The sequence below is a fragment of the Hylobates moloch genome, unplaced genomic scaffold (assembly GCF_009828535.3).
Source record: "Hylobates moloch isolate HMO894 unplaced genomic scaffold, HMol_V3 SCAFFOLD_4, whole genome shotgun sequence".
NCBI classification, from domain to species: domain Eukaryota; kingdom Metazoa; phylum Chordata; class Mammalia; order Primates; family Hylobatidae; genus Hylobates; species Hylobates moloch.
The window spans coordinates 107,337,013-107,354,318 of record NW_026652279.1 but is presented as its reverse complement, the minus strand read 5'-3'; the positions used below and the strand labels follow the sequence as shown (position 1 = coordinate 107,354,318).

The following is a 17,306-nucleotide window of genomic DNA, read 5'->3' as shown; positions in this document are numbered from 1 at the left end:
AGGATTAAGAAACTCACTCAAAACCGCACAACTAAATGGAAATTCAACAACCTGCCCCTGAATGACTACTCGGTAAATAACAAAATTAAGGCAGAAATAAATAAGTTCTTTGAAACCAATGAGAACAAAGACACAAAGCAGTGTTTAGAAGGAAATTTACAGCACTAAATGCCCACAGGAGAAAGCAGGAAAGATCTAACATCGATACCCTAACATCACAATTAAAAGAATTAGAGAAACAAGAGCAAATGAATTCAAAAGCTAGCAGAAGACAAGAAATAGCTAAGATCAGAGCAGAATTGAATGAGATAGAGACACGAAAAACCCTTCAAAAAAATCAATGAATCCAGGAGCTGGTTTTTTATAAAAATTAAATAGATAGACAGCTAGCCAGACTAATAAAGAAGAAAAGAGAGAAGAATGAAATAGACACAATAAAAACTGATAAACAGGAGATCACCACTGATCCCACAGAAATATAAACTACCATCAGAGAATACTATAAACACCTCTACACAAATAAACTAGAAAATCTAGAAGAAATGGGTAAATTCCTGGACGTATACACCCTCCCAAGACTAAACCAGGAAGAAGTCGAATCCCTGAATAGACCAATAACAAGTTCTGAAATTGAGGCAATAATTAATAGCCTACCAACCAAAAAAAGCCCAGAATCACATGGATTCACAGCCAAATTCTACCAGAGGTATAAAGAGGAGCTGGTACCATTCCTTCTGAAACTATTCCAAAAAATAGAAAAAGAGGAACTCCTCCCTAACTCATTTTATGAGGCCAGCATCATCCTGATACCAAAATCCGGCAGAGACACAACAAAAAAAGGAAATGTCAGGCCAATATCCCTGATGAACATTGATGCAAAAACCCTCAATAAAATACTGGCAAACTGAACCCAGCAGCACATTAAAAAGCTTATCTACCATAATCAAGTCGGCTTCATCCCTGGGATGCAAGGCTGGTTCAACATACAAAAGTCAATAAACATAATCCATCACATAAACAGAACCAATGACAAAAACCACATGATTATCTCAATAGATGCAGAAAAGGCCTTCAATAAAATTCAACAGCCTTTCATGCTAAAAACACTCAATAAAGTAGGTATTGATGGAACATATCTCAAAATAATAAGAGCTATTTATGATAAACCCACAGCCAATATCATATTGAATGGGCAAAAGCTGGAAGCATTCCCTTTAAAAACTGGCACAAGACAAGGATGCCCTCTCTCACCACTCCATTCAACATAGTATTGGAAGTTCTGGCCAGGGCAAGCAGGCAAGAGAAAGAAATAAAGGGTAAGAGAGGAAGTCAAATTGTCTCTGTTTGCAGATGACATGATTGTATATTTAGAAAACCCCATTGCCTCAGCCCAGAAGCTCCTTAAGCTCATGAGCAATTGCAGCAAAGTCTCAGGATACAAAATTGATGTGCAAAAATCAAAGGCATTCCTATACACCAATAATAGACAAACAGAGAGCCAAATCATGAGAGAACTCTCACTCACAATTGCTACAGAGATAATAAAATACCTAGGAATACAACTTATAAGGGATGTGAAGGACCTCTTCAAGGAGAACTGCAAACCACTGCTCAAGAAAATAAGAAAGAACACAAACAAGTGGAAAAACATTCCATGCTCATAGACAAGAAGAATGAGTATCATGAAAATGGCCATACTGCCCAAAGTAATTTATACATTCAATGCTATTCCCATCAAGTTACCATTGACTTTCTTCACAGAATTAGAAAAAGCTACTTTAAATTTCATATGAAACCAAAAAAGAACCCGTATAGCCAAGACAATCCTAAGCAAAAAGAACAAAGCTGGAGGCATCATGCCACCTGACTTGAAACTATACTACAAGGCTACACTAATCAAAACAGCATGGTACTGGTACCAAAACAGACATATTGTCTATTATTGGATCAATGGAACAGAACAGAGTCCTCAGAAATAACACCACACATCTACAACCATCTGATCTTTGACATACCTGACAAAAACAAGCATTTTCTCACACATAAGTGGGAGTTGAACAATGAGAACATATGGACACAGGGAGGGGAACATCACACACTGGGGCCTGTCAGGGAGTGAGGTAAAAAGGGAGGGATAACATTAAGAGAAATACCTAATGTAGATGATGGGTTGATGGGTGCAGCAAACCACCATGGCACATGTATACCTATGTAACAAACCTGCACGTTCTGCACATGTACCCCAGAACTTAAAGTATAATAAGAAATAGAAATAAAAAATAAAATTTCTATTTTCTTCAATTTGTGGGGGATTCCTTATAACCAAATACATTATGAATTCTTTTGTTTTTTTGAACAGAAAGTATATTTGCTTCTTAAAGGATATACTATTCTAGACAAATCTATTAAAACAATTAATGTTGATTGTATTATTTAATTCCTCTATGTCCTTCCTCTTGTTTATCTACTATTTATGTCTGGTCAAATTTAAAAGGAATGTAAAAAAATTTCCTGCTCTAATCGCTTTTCCTGAATTTCTAGTAGATTGTACTATGTTGCTACTATATTTATGCATAAGGTTCTGTTTAGCATATATTCTTCATAAAAAGAAACTTCAATCATTGCAAAATGTTTCTGTTTATCTTGTTGAATGTTTTAACCTTAAATTCTACTTTGCCTAGTGTTGCCATTTCTTTCTTTCTTTGCCTTTGCCTTCTGTCTCTTTGCCTATTATTTTGTTTGACTTTTATCGACTAACACATGTTTATTATAAATGTCATAGGACTGAGTGTTCTATGCAGATATTTTGGAATGCCTTTACTATCCCTTCTTTCTCCCCATCTTAATTTCTATGTTTATGTAAGATAGTTTAGCACTTTATTTTCCAGAATATTATTAAAACTTTCTTTGTCTCTTGTATTTCAAGACTACTCATTTAATATTCATATTACACACTTCCAATCTGATATTTTCCAGTAATTTTCTTTATTTATCTATTTTTAGAGACAAAGTCTCACTCTGCCACCTAGGCTGGAGTGCAGTGGCACAATCATAGCAGCCTCAAACTCCTGGGCTCAAGGGATCCTTCCACCTCTGCCCTCAAAGCACGGAAATTACAGGTGTGAGCCACTGTGCCCAGCTCTCCAGTAATGTTTCACCACAGCAATAGCTAAGGTAACACCAACTGCTGTAACAGATAAATCTTGAAATCAAAGAGGCCTGAGACAATGTCAGATTCTTTCACATTTCTGTAAAGTCAAATCTCAGGGAGGAAACCCTGCTCTGTGCAGTCACTCAGAAACCTAGGTTGAAAGGCTTTCCCTTTCCAACTCCTGGCTTCACCCCAAGTATCAGCATCTGACTGGCAGGGAGAGAAAGGGACAGCACAGGCCAGCCTGAGGGAAGCTTACAGCCCTTCCACCTGCATTCCACCAGCCAGATCTCAGGCCCGTGGCCACACCAAACTGCAAAGAAGTTGGAGAAGTGTAGCTTTGCTATGCCCCCAGGACGAAGTGGAAATATATTTGGCCCATAAATTCTAGTCATTAAATATGCAGTAAATGAAGAACTACTCAACCTCACTCAAGAAATCCAACCCAGTCCAGGCACAATGGCTTATGCCTGTAATTCCAGCACTTTGGGAGGGTGAGGTGGGAGGAACACTTGAGGTCAGGAGCTTGAGACCAGCCTGGGCAACACAGTAAGACCCCATCTCTCCAAAAAAATTAATTTAGCTGGGTGTGATGGTGCACGCCTATAGTCCCAGCTACTCGGGAGGCTGAGGTGAGAGAATCCCTTGAGCCCAGAAGTCAAGGCTGCAGTGAGCTATGACTGCACCACTGCACTCCAGCCTGGGCAACAAAGCAAGCCCTCCTCAACTCAGAAAGGAAGAGAAAAGAAATGCAACCCAAAATCAACTAGTCACTGCATCCAGCTCAAAATCCAGAAACTTTCCAGTGATGTAAAGTCTTTTCCATCAGGAGAAGCTATAGCCCAGAGCAGCAGTGACCTAAGAAATCACATGTACACCACACAGACCCAATCTGGAATATCCCAAGCAGAGACAGAATAACCCCGGTAAAAACTCGCTTTTGGAAACAGAAAGAATTGGAAGAGTCACAGTAGTTATGAGTCCACAAAGGTTGTGAAGGCTTGCTTGGCAGGAACAATGAAGGCCCAGCCTGAGGTTGGGGATGTTGCTCGCTGAGGCCGTGATTTTATTCTCCAGATGGATAACTTGTTCTTATTATCCATGGCCCTTGGCCTCCATGCCTCTCTCAACTTCTTTGAAATAGTTGGTGAAAATGCCATCCCATTAATATGATATTTTCCATGGTACTAAATTTTAATTTAATTTTTACTTTTATTTTTATTTTTATTTTGAGACAGAGTTTCACTCTTGTCGCCCAGGCTGGAGTGCAATGGCACGATTTTGGCTCACTGCAATCTCCTCCTCCCAGGTTCAAGCGATTCTCCTACCTCAGCCTCCTGAGTAGCTGGGATTATAGGCACCTGTCACCACGCCTGGCTAATTTTTGAATTCTTAGCACAGACGGGGTTTTACCATGTTGGCCAGGCTGGTATCGAACTCCTGACCTCAGGTGATCAGCCCACCTTGGCCTCCCAAAGTGCTGGGATTACAGGCGTGAGCCACCACGCCCAGCCTAAAATTTAATCTTAATGGGGACTAGTTGTTCACAGTATTTCTCAGATTTATCAAAATGTCTAGAAGCAGATGACCTTTGCAACTTTGCACGGTCTCCAATTTCTGGATTCTCATATTCTCTCTCTCTCTCTCTCTCTCTGTGTGTGTGTGTGTGTGTGTGTGTGTGTGTGTGTGTGTGTGTATGTCTCTGTCTCTCTGTCTCTCTCTCTCTCTCTCCTGGCTAGACACCATGGGCAAGCTTGGGAGGGATGAATTGAACACAGCAGAGCCTTCACAGCTGTGGCCCTGATAGGAGTGGAGGGCCTCCCCGCAACCTCCACAATGTTCTCACGTGAGTGAGAGGTGAGCCTCCATTGCGATAAGCCTCTGAGCATCCAGTGCTGATCTGTCTCCATGGGTAATATTCCTTAACTGCATACTGGAAGGTTCACTGCTAACCATTTTTTTCTTTCTTCATTATCTTCCATCTTGCTATTCTAATTTTTTATTTATGTTTCTTTTTCTTTTTTTTTCCAAATATTCTCTTCAGATGTGGATTATATATTCCTTAAATCATTGCATACTTACATACTTACAAATATATTTTATTCCACCTAAAGTATGTAGCATATTTCTTTGGATCCAAGATTTCATCTATTGTAAAATGAACCATTATTTTATGTACCACTAAGAAAGAAAAAACACTTTTGATTCAATTAGAACATAATGTTTTCTTATAACTTGGAGATTTATTTTATAGTTATTGAAGGAGCTCTTTCAGGCTTAGACAGATATATATTTTTATCATGTTTTACTCTTGTACATTAATAAAAACAAGAATTTGGCCCAATAAATTGGGTAAGGCACTCCTAAAGCATCTTCCCATAGAATCCTAAACTGCTCATTAACTCTATTGTGACAACTTGTTTTCCCACAAAATAGCATCTTCTCTACCATCGAGAGAGTTCCTGAAAGAATGCTCCATTATTCTTTCCAGGATTTTCATCCAAGCTACTAACATCCATTCTTCAGATTTTGATGCCACCATTTTTTTTTAAATCTGTTCAGAATATTTCAACAGATTCATACGACAGTCAGTCCTGGGACTCATATTCATTTCTGGTCATTCAGTGGTTTGTTTCAAGCCACTGCCCCAGCCAGAAGTGGGCTAGGAAGCTCCGCAATCCCCAATTGAGGCCTCACTCACACGTAGAGTCAGATCTGCCTCATCAGAAGGAGTAGAGGAGCTGGAGTTGGAAATGGAAGGAAGGTGGGATGCATTCCAGTCACCATCTTCCCAGAAAGGCCTCAGCTTTTTTCTTGTATGTTGATTATAAAAGATGAAAGATATCTAAGTAGCATATAAAGAAATGGTCAGGGTACACATACCATTCCATTTCTTCCCACCATTGGAACCATTATCTCACACCATGAGAAGCAGCTCAGCAGTTCACACCATAAGAACAGGTATCTGCCTATGGGAACTGATGTGGGATAGGAACAGAAGACATGACAAAAGAGGATTAGAAGCTGAAAATTCGGAATGGTTTTGGTACAAACACACTGCATGCCCCTCCCCTCCACCGCCGAGTAGAAATTCACATAAGACCAGCAAAAAGAGCATTTCAACTTCTCAGGGAATTCATCCAGAATGAGGACTGGCCAGCATGGCTTAGATGATGGCCTCAGAGCCCTCCATTCGAACGTGGTCACAGCTTAGCCATGGACAATTTACTTAACCTTTGCTTCCAATTTCTCATCGTTCACACTAAAAAGATATTACCTACTTAAATGCGCTGTGAAGATTAAATGAGATCACATAAGAGAAACCACTCAGGGCCAGGTGCAGAGGAGGCCCTCAGTAAACCTGCATTCCTGTCCTAATTCTCATAATATTCTCACCTGCCCTAGGGGCTACTGTGGCATGATCTGGCTGGGTTCCCCAGGCTGACACACCAGAGGGTGCCAACACAGTTCTTGGCCGTGCTTGAACCAATTCACTCTCCAATGTGTTGCCCTCAAATGCTTCAAAGTTCCTTGTTGAATCCAAGGCTGGTGGCTGCTGCTGCTCTTCAAATTTGAGTGACAAAACACGTGTAAAGTACTAAGAACAGGGCCACACACCTAAAAGTACCTAGTCAATAGGATCTATTATTCTCTTTGCATCTTCCTTCCACCCCTCCGCCACCTTGTCTGTTTCTACTGTGTAAAAGACAGAAGATAAACTGTTCAAAGAATCATGAAGCTAGTGAATGAGAGCAAAGGGAAAAGAAATGAAATGAGCAAAGTGTGGGGTGTGCTACGAAGAAGAAATAGAGAAATTTCCCCCTCTGATGCAGAGGAGAAAAAAAATATCCTGCAGCACGGCAAACAATGTGGATAATGACATGGAAGATAGAATTTTGCATCCTGAATCTGCAAACCATAATAGCAGACTCCAAAAGCCTACCGTATTGCTGGGTAGTTGTGTCTTGGTGTGCGCTCTGGGACACTTAAGTACCAAATTCTCACACTGTTTCAGGAACAAATGAACATAACCAGTGGGCATTGCCACTCAGAGTTCCAGAAATAAAAGTTCTCTAAGATGAGATTGCATCTGATCCTAACAGGCTTAGAACAGAAAACAGGTCTGCATAGATAGTCCTCTGTAGTGGTTTCAACCAGTCTTTCATTGACTTAAGTTGTCATCTTTCCAATGAGATGTGGAGAGCCACCCTCTGGGGCTCAAAATAAAGTCGACTTGCCCAAGAACCCAGCCCTCTCACTATTTATGTTTAGCAATAAATACCTCATGCAAAAATAATGACCTTGGCTCCTGGGGCTACTGCTGTTTCAGAAAGAACTCAAGTCACAGCTTCAGCCACCAGGCTGTCATCTGAAAGGGACACAGGTTAGTAAACCAAGTGGTAAATAATTCCTGGCTGGTACGCAGCTTCTAGTTTCCCTTCATTTAATTAGCTCAGCCAGGTAAAGGCCGAGTTGTTTAGAATTCTTATTAAACTCCTATTGGAAAAGTTAAATCAATTATATCCCAAATGTTTAGAAAACAAAACCATTACTCCAGAAGTCTCAGTGTTAAATCTAGGATTGAAAGAAAATATACTGTATGAGGCTGGGCACAGTGGCTCACGCTTGTAATCCCAGCACTTTGGGAGGCCAAGGCGGGCGGATCACGAGGTCAGGAGATCGAGACCACGGTGAAACCCCGTCTCTACTAAAAATACAAAAAAATTAGCCGGGCATGGTGGTGGGCGCCTGTAGTCCCAGCTACTCAGAGAGGCTGAGGTAGGAGAATGGCGTGAACCCGGGAGGCGGAGCTTGCAGTGAGCCGAGATCACGCCACTGCACTCCAGCCTGGGTGACAGAGCGAGACTCCGTGTCAAAAAAAAAAAAAAAAAAAAGAAAAGAAAGAAAATATACTGTATGATTTGTCTTAGGAAAAAATCAGCTTCCCAACCATAACCTCAACAAGCTCTGACTTAAATGGAGGCATAAAAGTGCTTCCTGCGGTACTCAGAGACAAGAGCTAATAATTCCTTTGTGAACTATGAAAGATATCTATCACTGAGGCTTTGTTGGCAGGAACACAGATTTAGGGGGTCAAAACATGAAGCATTCCCATTCCTGACCCCACCACATGAACCCCTAATTAATTATGAGTGACCTAATGTGAAAAATACTTTCATAACTGAAGGGCGACTTATTCCCATTCACAAGCAGACCACAAATCAGTCATAAATCCCCAAACACTAAGAAGGAGCTGCTCAGTTTGTATCTGTGTTGAACTAACAGTGTTGCATAATTTATATCCAAAATCCACTCTCATACATCTACAAAAATACCCACTCTGACCTTCGCTCCCAATCCCAACTGCATCAAAAGGAATTATAATCACTGGAACTCAGGCATCCAATCACAGTTCTGCTTTCTTGGAGCCAGGCAACTTTCTTCCCTCGATGAGTTCATCATCCCCTAGAACAGGTTATAAAAATTATTCACATTTTGAAATAATAATTCAAAGTCTCTTTATTTTACACTGTGGCTCATCATCCGCCTGGCTGAACCAAGTGAGAGTGTAGACAAACGGAGCGGCCAGATTCCACGGAGCCTTCCATTTACCACTGCCTTGAGAACACTGCCCTCAGATCCATGCTCACACCCTGCAATGAACCTGCCCTCAATTTAGCAGTGCTCTGCTTATGCCTCACAGACCTTATATCCAAAAGCAGCCTGAGCTAACTGGCAGCTCCTATCATCTTTTTATTACAGCAAAGCTTTGCCTTGAGATGCAAAACGTTTCTTGATTCCTAAAAGACAATGTTCTCTTTGCTCAGTGTGGCCAGGGGAGAAAAGCTTTGAAAAATTCTCTCAATCCCTGGATGCAGTTAAATCTGATCATCCTTAAATGCTGATGATACAAAGTTTAGCTCTATCCCAAATCACTATACAAGCAGAGAACAAGAAACCCTGCAGCAAACAAGTGCACCATAAGAGGTTCCTTCCATCAGTTTCCAGGGAGATTCTCCAATGGGATCCAGGAAGAACTGTGAAGAAGGCTTGCTACCAACTGCCGCCAGCATTGGGGCAGCTCAGGATTTTCCTTGGCAGCTATGGGGTCATCTATGCCTAAGAAGGGGCTTGGTCCATCCAGGGTGGTAGCAGAGGGCTCTTGGGCTGGGACAACAGCTGAACTTGCTTCAGACCAGACATCCCACGAGTCTGCTTCCAGAGAAGCAGTGTTCTTGTGGTTGGCATTTATCTGCCTTGTTCAAGGGACTCAGTCAGTGACCCCCACAGTAGGGTGCTTGACTGAAGCTCAGTCCCCCCAATCCACAAGGAACATATTGTGCTTGCCTCCCTACAAAGGCACATACAGCTTGTGAGTGTCACAAATGCAAGCTGACCACCATGCTAAAAACAAGGTAAAGGAACTTGAAGCACACCTCTTTACCCTTTAGCTTATTAAGAGATTTAAATTTTCTAGGCAGGATATAACACAAGAAGGAAAAAAAAAAAACTTCTATATGAGCCACCATGTACAGCAGAATTAGATCTGCTGTACAACCAAAGAGAGAGATCCACATGGTGTTTGATTTCTTTCTCTCTTTTTTTTTCTTTTTAACTATTCAGGGATTATTTTTTTTCTTAAGACACTCTCAAATGTGGTTAAGGGCTCTGTATAGTAAAGCCAAGATAGCAATGTGCTGATTTGTTTGTTCTTCTTATATTTCTGGGCCTGTAGATAATCCCTAGCCTCTGTTACCCTGGGGACGACTTCTTATGGCTGGATGAGGCAAAGAGCTTGAAGACACATAAGGGAACTATTCATCCTGGAGGGTGTTCTTTCATTCTTCAATTACAGAAGGACCAAAGGAAGCACTGCCCTGGGGGAGGAAACACTGACTATCAATATATGAAAAGGCAGGATTTTCAAAAACTAGTTTGCCCCTGTTGTTCTATAGAAAAACGTTATCTGAGTTTCAATTGTCAGAGCCATTCACTCTTGAAATGAGAAGATGGAAATCCAAATGAGACTAAGAATTGAGAAGCCTTAACACTAAGCAGGACATGATGCACAGAACCTAGTACGAGTAAGACCCTGATAAGGGTTAAAGCAAGCCCCCTGTCCCATCCCCGTGCCTGGGCTCTAAAAGAAGATAAAGGTAGTACCCTGCTTTGTAAAGAAAAAAGGTGCCCCTGGCAATTTTAGAGTATTCTGCCAAACTGTAATATCTGGACAGATGTTAAAATGGATTTTCCCCAAGTCTGTTTGCAGTCATTGGAACAATATGAGGTAAAGAGAAGCCATCAGCTTGGTTTTGTGAAAAACAAATTGCTATCAGCCTAACCTCATTTGGCTCCACAGTGTAACAGGCAGATGCTAGAAAGCAATAGATGTTATCTCTGGAAACTTCAGTTAGGCTCTGGGGTCTCTTATTACTACCAGCAACCTAAGGAATTGGCCTTTGAATGAGTCATTTCGAGGCCAGTGGCTGAAGAGGAGAGAAAGCCTGGCTTTGGGAATGAAGGAGCAACAGAAGGCAGGAAGAAAAGTGAGGTCAGCTCACTTCCCTCTTGATTCAGGGGTAGGCAGACACCAGACCTAGCTCAAAGTGCACCCAGGAATTCAGGGTAGGAGTGCTGCCTGTGGAAATCAGCAGAATTTCTCTGAGCTCCAGGGAGTAACTCTATTTGGTATCCTTCTGTTTGTCCCCTTTGATTCTACTGCTTTTCACTGCTTCCTCTTTACCAGGTTTTAAAAATGCTCTGCCAAAGTCAATGCTGAGAAAAGAAACAACAACAAAAGTTAATCTGCTTTTGAAACTCTTTTCTAATGTAGAGGAACATATCTCTATTCAGTGCTGGTGGCACCTCACGGTGGCTTTTGTTTCATCCTGGCAATGAAAACCATTTTACTTAGTCTTACTTTTCTAAACTTGAGCCTAACTAATGAATGTTTCAAAAATTCTGTTCTGAGTTGTAAATGAGTCTTGAATAAGGTTTGGTAATGAGAAAGGTTAAATAAACTCTTGACTACGATCAAAAAGTGAGAATATATTTGTACTATTATTGGTAAATCATAACCTTTGCTAAAAGTTTATTAAACTCCTATTGGAAACCTTTGGAACTGCTACAAGGTTATTAAACTCCTATTGGATACCTTTGTCATTTGTCCTAGTTTGACAGATGTTTGCCTAGTTATCACATTCCCACTGGGAATGGTCCCAGTTTATGCCTGTTGTCTGAGCAAAATTATTCATATCTTCACTGCCATAAGGGTCCCAGGCTGGATGACAAATCTTACAGTCACCCCAGCCATAAATCACAAGGAAAACTTCTTTCCCATCAACCTCCCCTCCCCTAATAACCTTCTACTCCTTTCTAGCCCATTGCTTTTTTTGGTTATACCATAGATCATTAATAATGTATTTATATATATATATCCCACTTATTTCCAAAAGAAATTAAAATGACTTGCAATGCATTCACTTGACAAATATTTATAGGAAGCCTAAAAGGTCCGTGAATACTACCTGAGGATATACCTATGCACGAAGCTGTTCAAATGAAAGTTAAAAGGAAAGGGAGGGTAATAAAAACCATAGAGAGCTGGGTGCAGTGGCATGTACCTGTAGTCCCAGCTACTTGGGAGGCTGAGGCTGGAGGATCACTTGAGCCAGCAGTTCAGGGCTGTGGTGCACTATGATCACACCTGTGAATAGCCACTGCACTCCAGCGTGGATGACACAGTGAGACTCCATCTCCAAAGAAAAACCCACCCAACCATATAGAGGAAGAAGATGACTAAGCTAGAGACCATGGACAAAACCATAATTCTAATTCCTCCTGTATTTGACTTTGAGCTTCCTAGTAGTAAAACCAAAACGTAAATTACAAAATGTATCACTTTGATTATATTTCCTGAGGACATGCAGCTTTAACATGAAATATCTTTTTTCTCCTGACACTAAATTCCATGAGAATTTAATTATACATTCGATAAATATGTATTGAGAACCTACTATGTCCCAGACACTGTTCTAGGTAGGTTTTGGAATATAGAAGTGAACAAAACAGAACAGATAAAAATCCTTACCTTCAGGGAGCTCACATTCCAGTCAGACAAGACAGACAATAAACAGAATACATCATGGGTGAGAAAGTGATAAGTGCTGTAGAAAAAAGTGAAGCTGAATGGGAAAAAAGAGCTCAGAGAGGAGCTGCAGTTTTCATACAGCCCCCTATATACAGTTTTAATACATGGGGGTTAGGAAACCCCCCACTGAGAAAGTGACATTTGAGGAGAGTCGCAGAGGGGAAGAGGCAGCGGTTGTGTGGATATCTAGGGAAGAGTCTTCCAGACAGAAGGAAAAGCAAGTGTCCAGGCCCAGAGATGGGGGCACAGGAGACCAGTGTGGATCTGGCAACATGAATCAGGAACAGATGATGAGGACATCAAGTCAGGGTTGGGGCAGGGAAGGACGGGAAGTGGAGACCTTGGGGATTTTCCTCCCAAGAAGATGGAAAGTCACGGGAAGATTTTGAGTGGAGAAGTGTTAGGACCAGGCGCATTTTAAAGGATGGTTCTGGCTGCTGTGTTGAGCATGGATGTAGGGGAACAAAGGGCAGAAGCAGAGGGGTCAGTTAGGAAACTTGTGACGGGTCCCAGTCCAGAGAAGGTAAGGAGAAACCTTTCGATTCTGGACTGTGCTTGAGGCAACAGGGCTTGATAACAGGTTGCACATGCGGAGAGAGAGAAAGAGGACTCAAGATGGTTGTGGGTTGCTTGGTCTGAGCAGTGGAGCTGCTGTTCACTGAATGACAAAGACTGAAGGAGGTGCAGATCATTGGGGGAAGATCAGGAGTTCACTTTGGGCCCTATTAGATGTGATATGCCTACAGGACATCCAAGTAGAAATGTCAAGTTGAGCAGGTGGTTAGATATGAATCTGGGGTTCTTGTGAATCCTTACACTAAAAACATTGAATTGTAAGGTGGATGGCTTTAGCAGATCTTTTTGCCGAAAGTACAGAAACATTTGTTTTATGACCATTTTTATATTAGCCTGCAATAAAAATCAAGGGCATACTCTTCAATCATAGCTAAGTGAAGGCATTTCTGGAAGCAGCCAAGCTAGTATAGTAAATGTCCTGAAAGATGTTGCCTTCAGGAATCTAACTTGTAACAGGCGTAGAGCTTACTGAACCTGGAGGAATGGGCAGTTCACATGGACCTCAGGCCTGTCTCTTGCAACTGTGATTTCAAATTTGTCTTTGGCAAGGATGAACTCTTTGTATGCATTCTCTCGGGTAGATGGTCAAATAACAGGACCAACTTTTTTTGTTATGAAAGCAAAAGAGTCTGATACATTCCCATCCAGATCAAAGTCCATCTCACCCTTACTTGAAGGCAGGTCACTGGGATACCTGAAAGACCTATCAGAATTTTTATTTAAAAGAAGCTGTGAATTTACTCAGATGTCAGGCAAACCCAAAGCTGAGACCCTAGAATGATCAGCTGGTGTTTAGCAACAATTTGGAATTATTCAAATTAAGATTTGGTGTTTCCCTGGTGAAAGGATGGATCTCAGAAGGTAGCTTACACAGACAGATAAAAGGTAATTCTTTCCCCAGCCAAATAATAAAAGAATCTGTAGTTCCTCCAGGCCACATCAGTCTAGAGAAAGAAAAATGTGCAACTGTCGGAAATGTAGCATAATATCAGCAACATAAATGGAGACACTTATATCACTGTTCAGTTTCACCTTGAGAGCATAAAAATCACAACTTTTTAAAATTTTTTGAAAACAGAAATTTAGTCTGTTTTGCTTAGTTTGTATCTATAACACCTCCTAGAGCAATGCTACCACAAAGTAGATGTTCAATAAAATATTGACAAAGTAATGACTCTATCAACAACAAAAAAATTAAAAAACAAAACTTATGAGCACCATCTTGTGGAAGGCCTTATCATGACAACAACCAAGACTCCAGTCACCAGCGAGTGGACATGGAAATGTCTGTGTGACAGGGATTTAGGTGCAAGGGACTGTTGGAAGTGATGGGCTAGGACAGTTGTCCTGAAGCTATGTTTGCACAACAAATACACTTTTTAGATTCAGGTGAGGTTGATAAAGATTATAGGGGGCTATAGCAGCTTCCCCAAGCCAGCCCTTGGCATTGTCCCTGAGTATAATTGAGGGGTGTAGCTTTCAAAAGTAGTCTTTGACAAGTTTCTCATCCCCATCACCAGCAAAGCTTGTTGTCATAACCCAGCCTCAAATTCTTCCTTTGTGCTCAAGAGATCCTTGGGGTGTGGTCTAAAGAGTTCTTTGGACACTTCATAGGACCTCTGTCTTCCTACTCCTCCTACATTCCTCCCCATACCCTCTGATACTGGTATGGACTTGGCCTCTCTTCTGTTTTCTCCAACTTTCTCCACATCAGGAGGAGGAGGGGGAAAGTCAGAGATAGTCATCTGGTCACCTTCCACTTGCTTAGCTCCTATGGGATCACCAAGCAGAGCAGCCTTGGGTTCTCTGTGCCCCGCATCTCTTCCACTGAACTTCCCTTTTTTGGAAGCATTCCCACCCCTCTCCCAAGATCCTGGCACAGGTCACCAAGAGACAATGTTTAAAAATCCACTAACACATACCTGGTATGTGCAGGGTACTCATGATTCTTCAGGTTTTGTGAACACCTGGAGCTTATACAATTTGATGGACCCTCTTCAAGAAAAAGAATATAAAATCATAAGTATGAATTTAGGTGCAAAAGTGAATATTTATTTAGAATGGGAAAAGAAACTGCAGGGATTCCCAAGCAAGTAGGCTGAATAGAACAGCTCTGGTCTGCAGCTCCCACCAAGACCAAAGCAGAAGGTGGGTGATTTCTGCATTTCCAACTGAGGTACCTGGTTCATCTCATTGGTTAGACAGTGGATGCAGCCCACGGAGGGCAAGCTGAAGCAGGGTGTGTCATCACCTTACCTGGGAAGCACAAGGGGTCAGGGAACTCCCTCCCCTAGCCAAGGGAAGCCCTGAGGGACTGTGCCGTGAGGAACCCAGTTACTATGCTTTTCCCACGGTCTTCACAATCCACAGATCAGAAAATTCCCTCAGGTGCCTACACCACCAGGACCCTGGGTTTCAAGCAGAAAACTGGGCTGCCGTTTGGGAAGACACTGAGCTAGCTGCAGGAGGTTTTTTTCATAACCCAGTGGCACCTGGAACGCCAGCAAGACAGAACCATTCACTCCCCTGGAAAGGGGGCTGAAGCCAGGGAGCCAAGTGTTCTAGCTCAGAGGATCCCACCCCCATGGAGCTCAGCAAGCTAAGATCCATTGGCTTGAAATTCTCGCTGCCAGCACAGCAGTCTGAAGTCAACCTGGGATGCTGGAGCTCGGTGGGGGGAGGGGCATCCGCCATTACTGAGGCTTGAGTAGGCAGGTTTTCCCCTCAGAATGTAAACAAAGCCACCTTGAAGTTCAGACTGGGAGGAGCCCACCACAGCACCACAAAGCTGCTGTAGCCAAACTTCTTCTCTAGGTTCCTCCTCTCTGGCCCCGGCATCTCTGAAAGAAAGGCAGCAGCCCCAGTCAGGGGCTTATAGACAAAACTCTCATCTTCCTGGGAGAGAGCACCTGGGGGAAGGGGCGGCTGTGGGCACAGCTGCAGCAAACTTAAACGTTCCTGCCTGCCGGCTCTGAAGAGAGCAGCGGATCTTGCAGCACAGCACTTGACAGACTCCCTCCTCAAGTGGGTCCCTGACCCCCATGCCTCCTGACAGGGAGACACCTCCCAGCAGAGGTTGACAGACACCTCATACAGGAGAGCTCCAGCTGCCATCTGGCAGGTGCCTCTCTGGGACGAAGCTTCCAGAGATAGGAGCAAGCAGCAACCGTTGCTGTTCTGCAGCCTCCACTGATAATACCCAGAAAAACAGGGCCTGGACTAGACCTCCAGCAAACTCTAGCAGACCTGCAGAGGAGGGGCCTGACTGTTAGACGCAAAACTAACAAACAGAAAGCAATAGCATCAACATCAACAAAAAGGACACCCACACAAAAACTCAATCCGAAAGTCACCAACAGAGAAGATCAAAGATAGATAAATCCACAAAGATGAGGAAAAACCAGGGCAAAAATGCTGAAAATTCCAGAAATTAGAATGCTTCTTTTCATCCAAGCTGTGATGCAAGAACCAAAACTCCTTGCCAGCCAGGGAACAATACTGGACAGAGAATGAGTTTGACAAATTGACAGAGGTAGGCTTCAGAAGGTGGGTAATAACAAACTCCTCTGAGCTAAAGGAGCATGTTCTAACCCAATGCAAGGAAGCTAATAAGCTTGATAAAAGTTAGAGGAATTGCTAACTAGAATAACCAGTTTAAAGAAGAACATAAATGATCTGATGGAGCTGAAAAACACAGCACAAGAACTTCGTGAAGCATACACAAGTATCAACAGGCAAATCAATCAAGCAGAAGAAATTATATCAGAGATTGAAGATCAACTTAATGAAATAAAGCATGAAGACAAGTTTAGAGAAAAAAGAATGAAAAGGAACAAACAAAGCCTCTAAGAAATATGGGATTATGTGAAAAGTCCAAACCTACATTTGATTGGTATCCCTGAAAACAATGGGGAGATTGGAACCAAGTTGGAAAACACACCTTAGGATATTATCTAGGAGAACTTCCCCAACCTAGAAAGACAAGCCAACATTCAAATTCAGGAAACCACAAAGATACTCCTCGAGAAGAGCAACCCCAAGACACCTAATCATCAGATTTACCAAAGTTGAAATGAAGGAAAAAATGTTAAGGACAGCCAGAGAGAAAGGTCAGGTTACCCGCAAAGGGAAGCCCATCAGACTAACAGCTGATCTCTCTGCAGAAACCCTACAAGCCAGAAGAGAGTGGGGGCCAATATTCAACATTCTTAAAGAAAAGAATTTTCAACCCAGAATTTCATATCCAGCCAAACTAAGCTTCATAAGTGAAGGAAAAATAAGATCCCTTACAGACAAGCAAATGCTGAGGGATTTTGTCACCACCAAGCCTCCCTTACAAGAGCTCCTGAAGGAAGCACTAAATATGAAAAGAAAAACTGGTACCAGCCACTGCACAAACATACCAAAATATAAAGCCTATCAACACTA

General features: G+C 42.1%; 1 protein-coding gene across 2 annotated transcripts in view; it reads right to left on the bottom strand.

Annotated features, from left to right (window-relative positions):
• The window catches only part of CBY2 (chibby family member 2), a 79,902-nt gene extending 65,057 nt beyond the window's left edge, over positions 1–14,845 (bottom strand). Inside the window, exons 1-2 of one of the 2 annotated variants that reach the window (XM_058437862.1) lie at positions 14,801–14,845; positions 6,035–6,129 (exon numbers count right to left, since the gene is read on the bottom strand). In XM_058437862.1, the coding sequence (XP_058293845.1) occupies positions 6,035–6,129; positions 14,801–14,822 (117 nt within the window). In that variant the 5' untranslated portion in view covers positions 14,823–14,845. The remainder of the gene's footprint in view (positions 1–6,034; positions 6,130–14,800) is intronic. The other variant, XM_058437859.1, reaches the window with a different exon arrangement.
• Between the last annotated feature and the right edge of the window lie 2,461 nt (positions 14,846–17,306).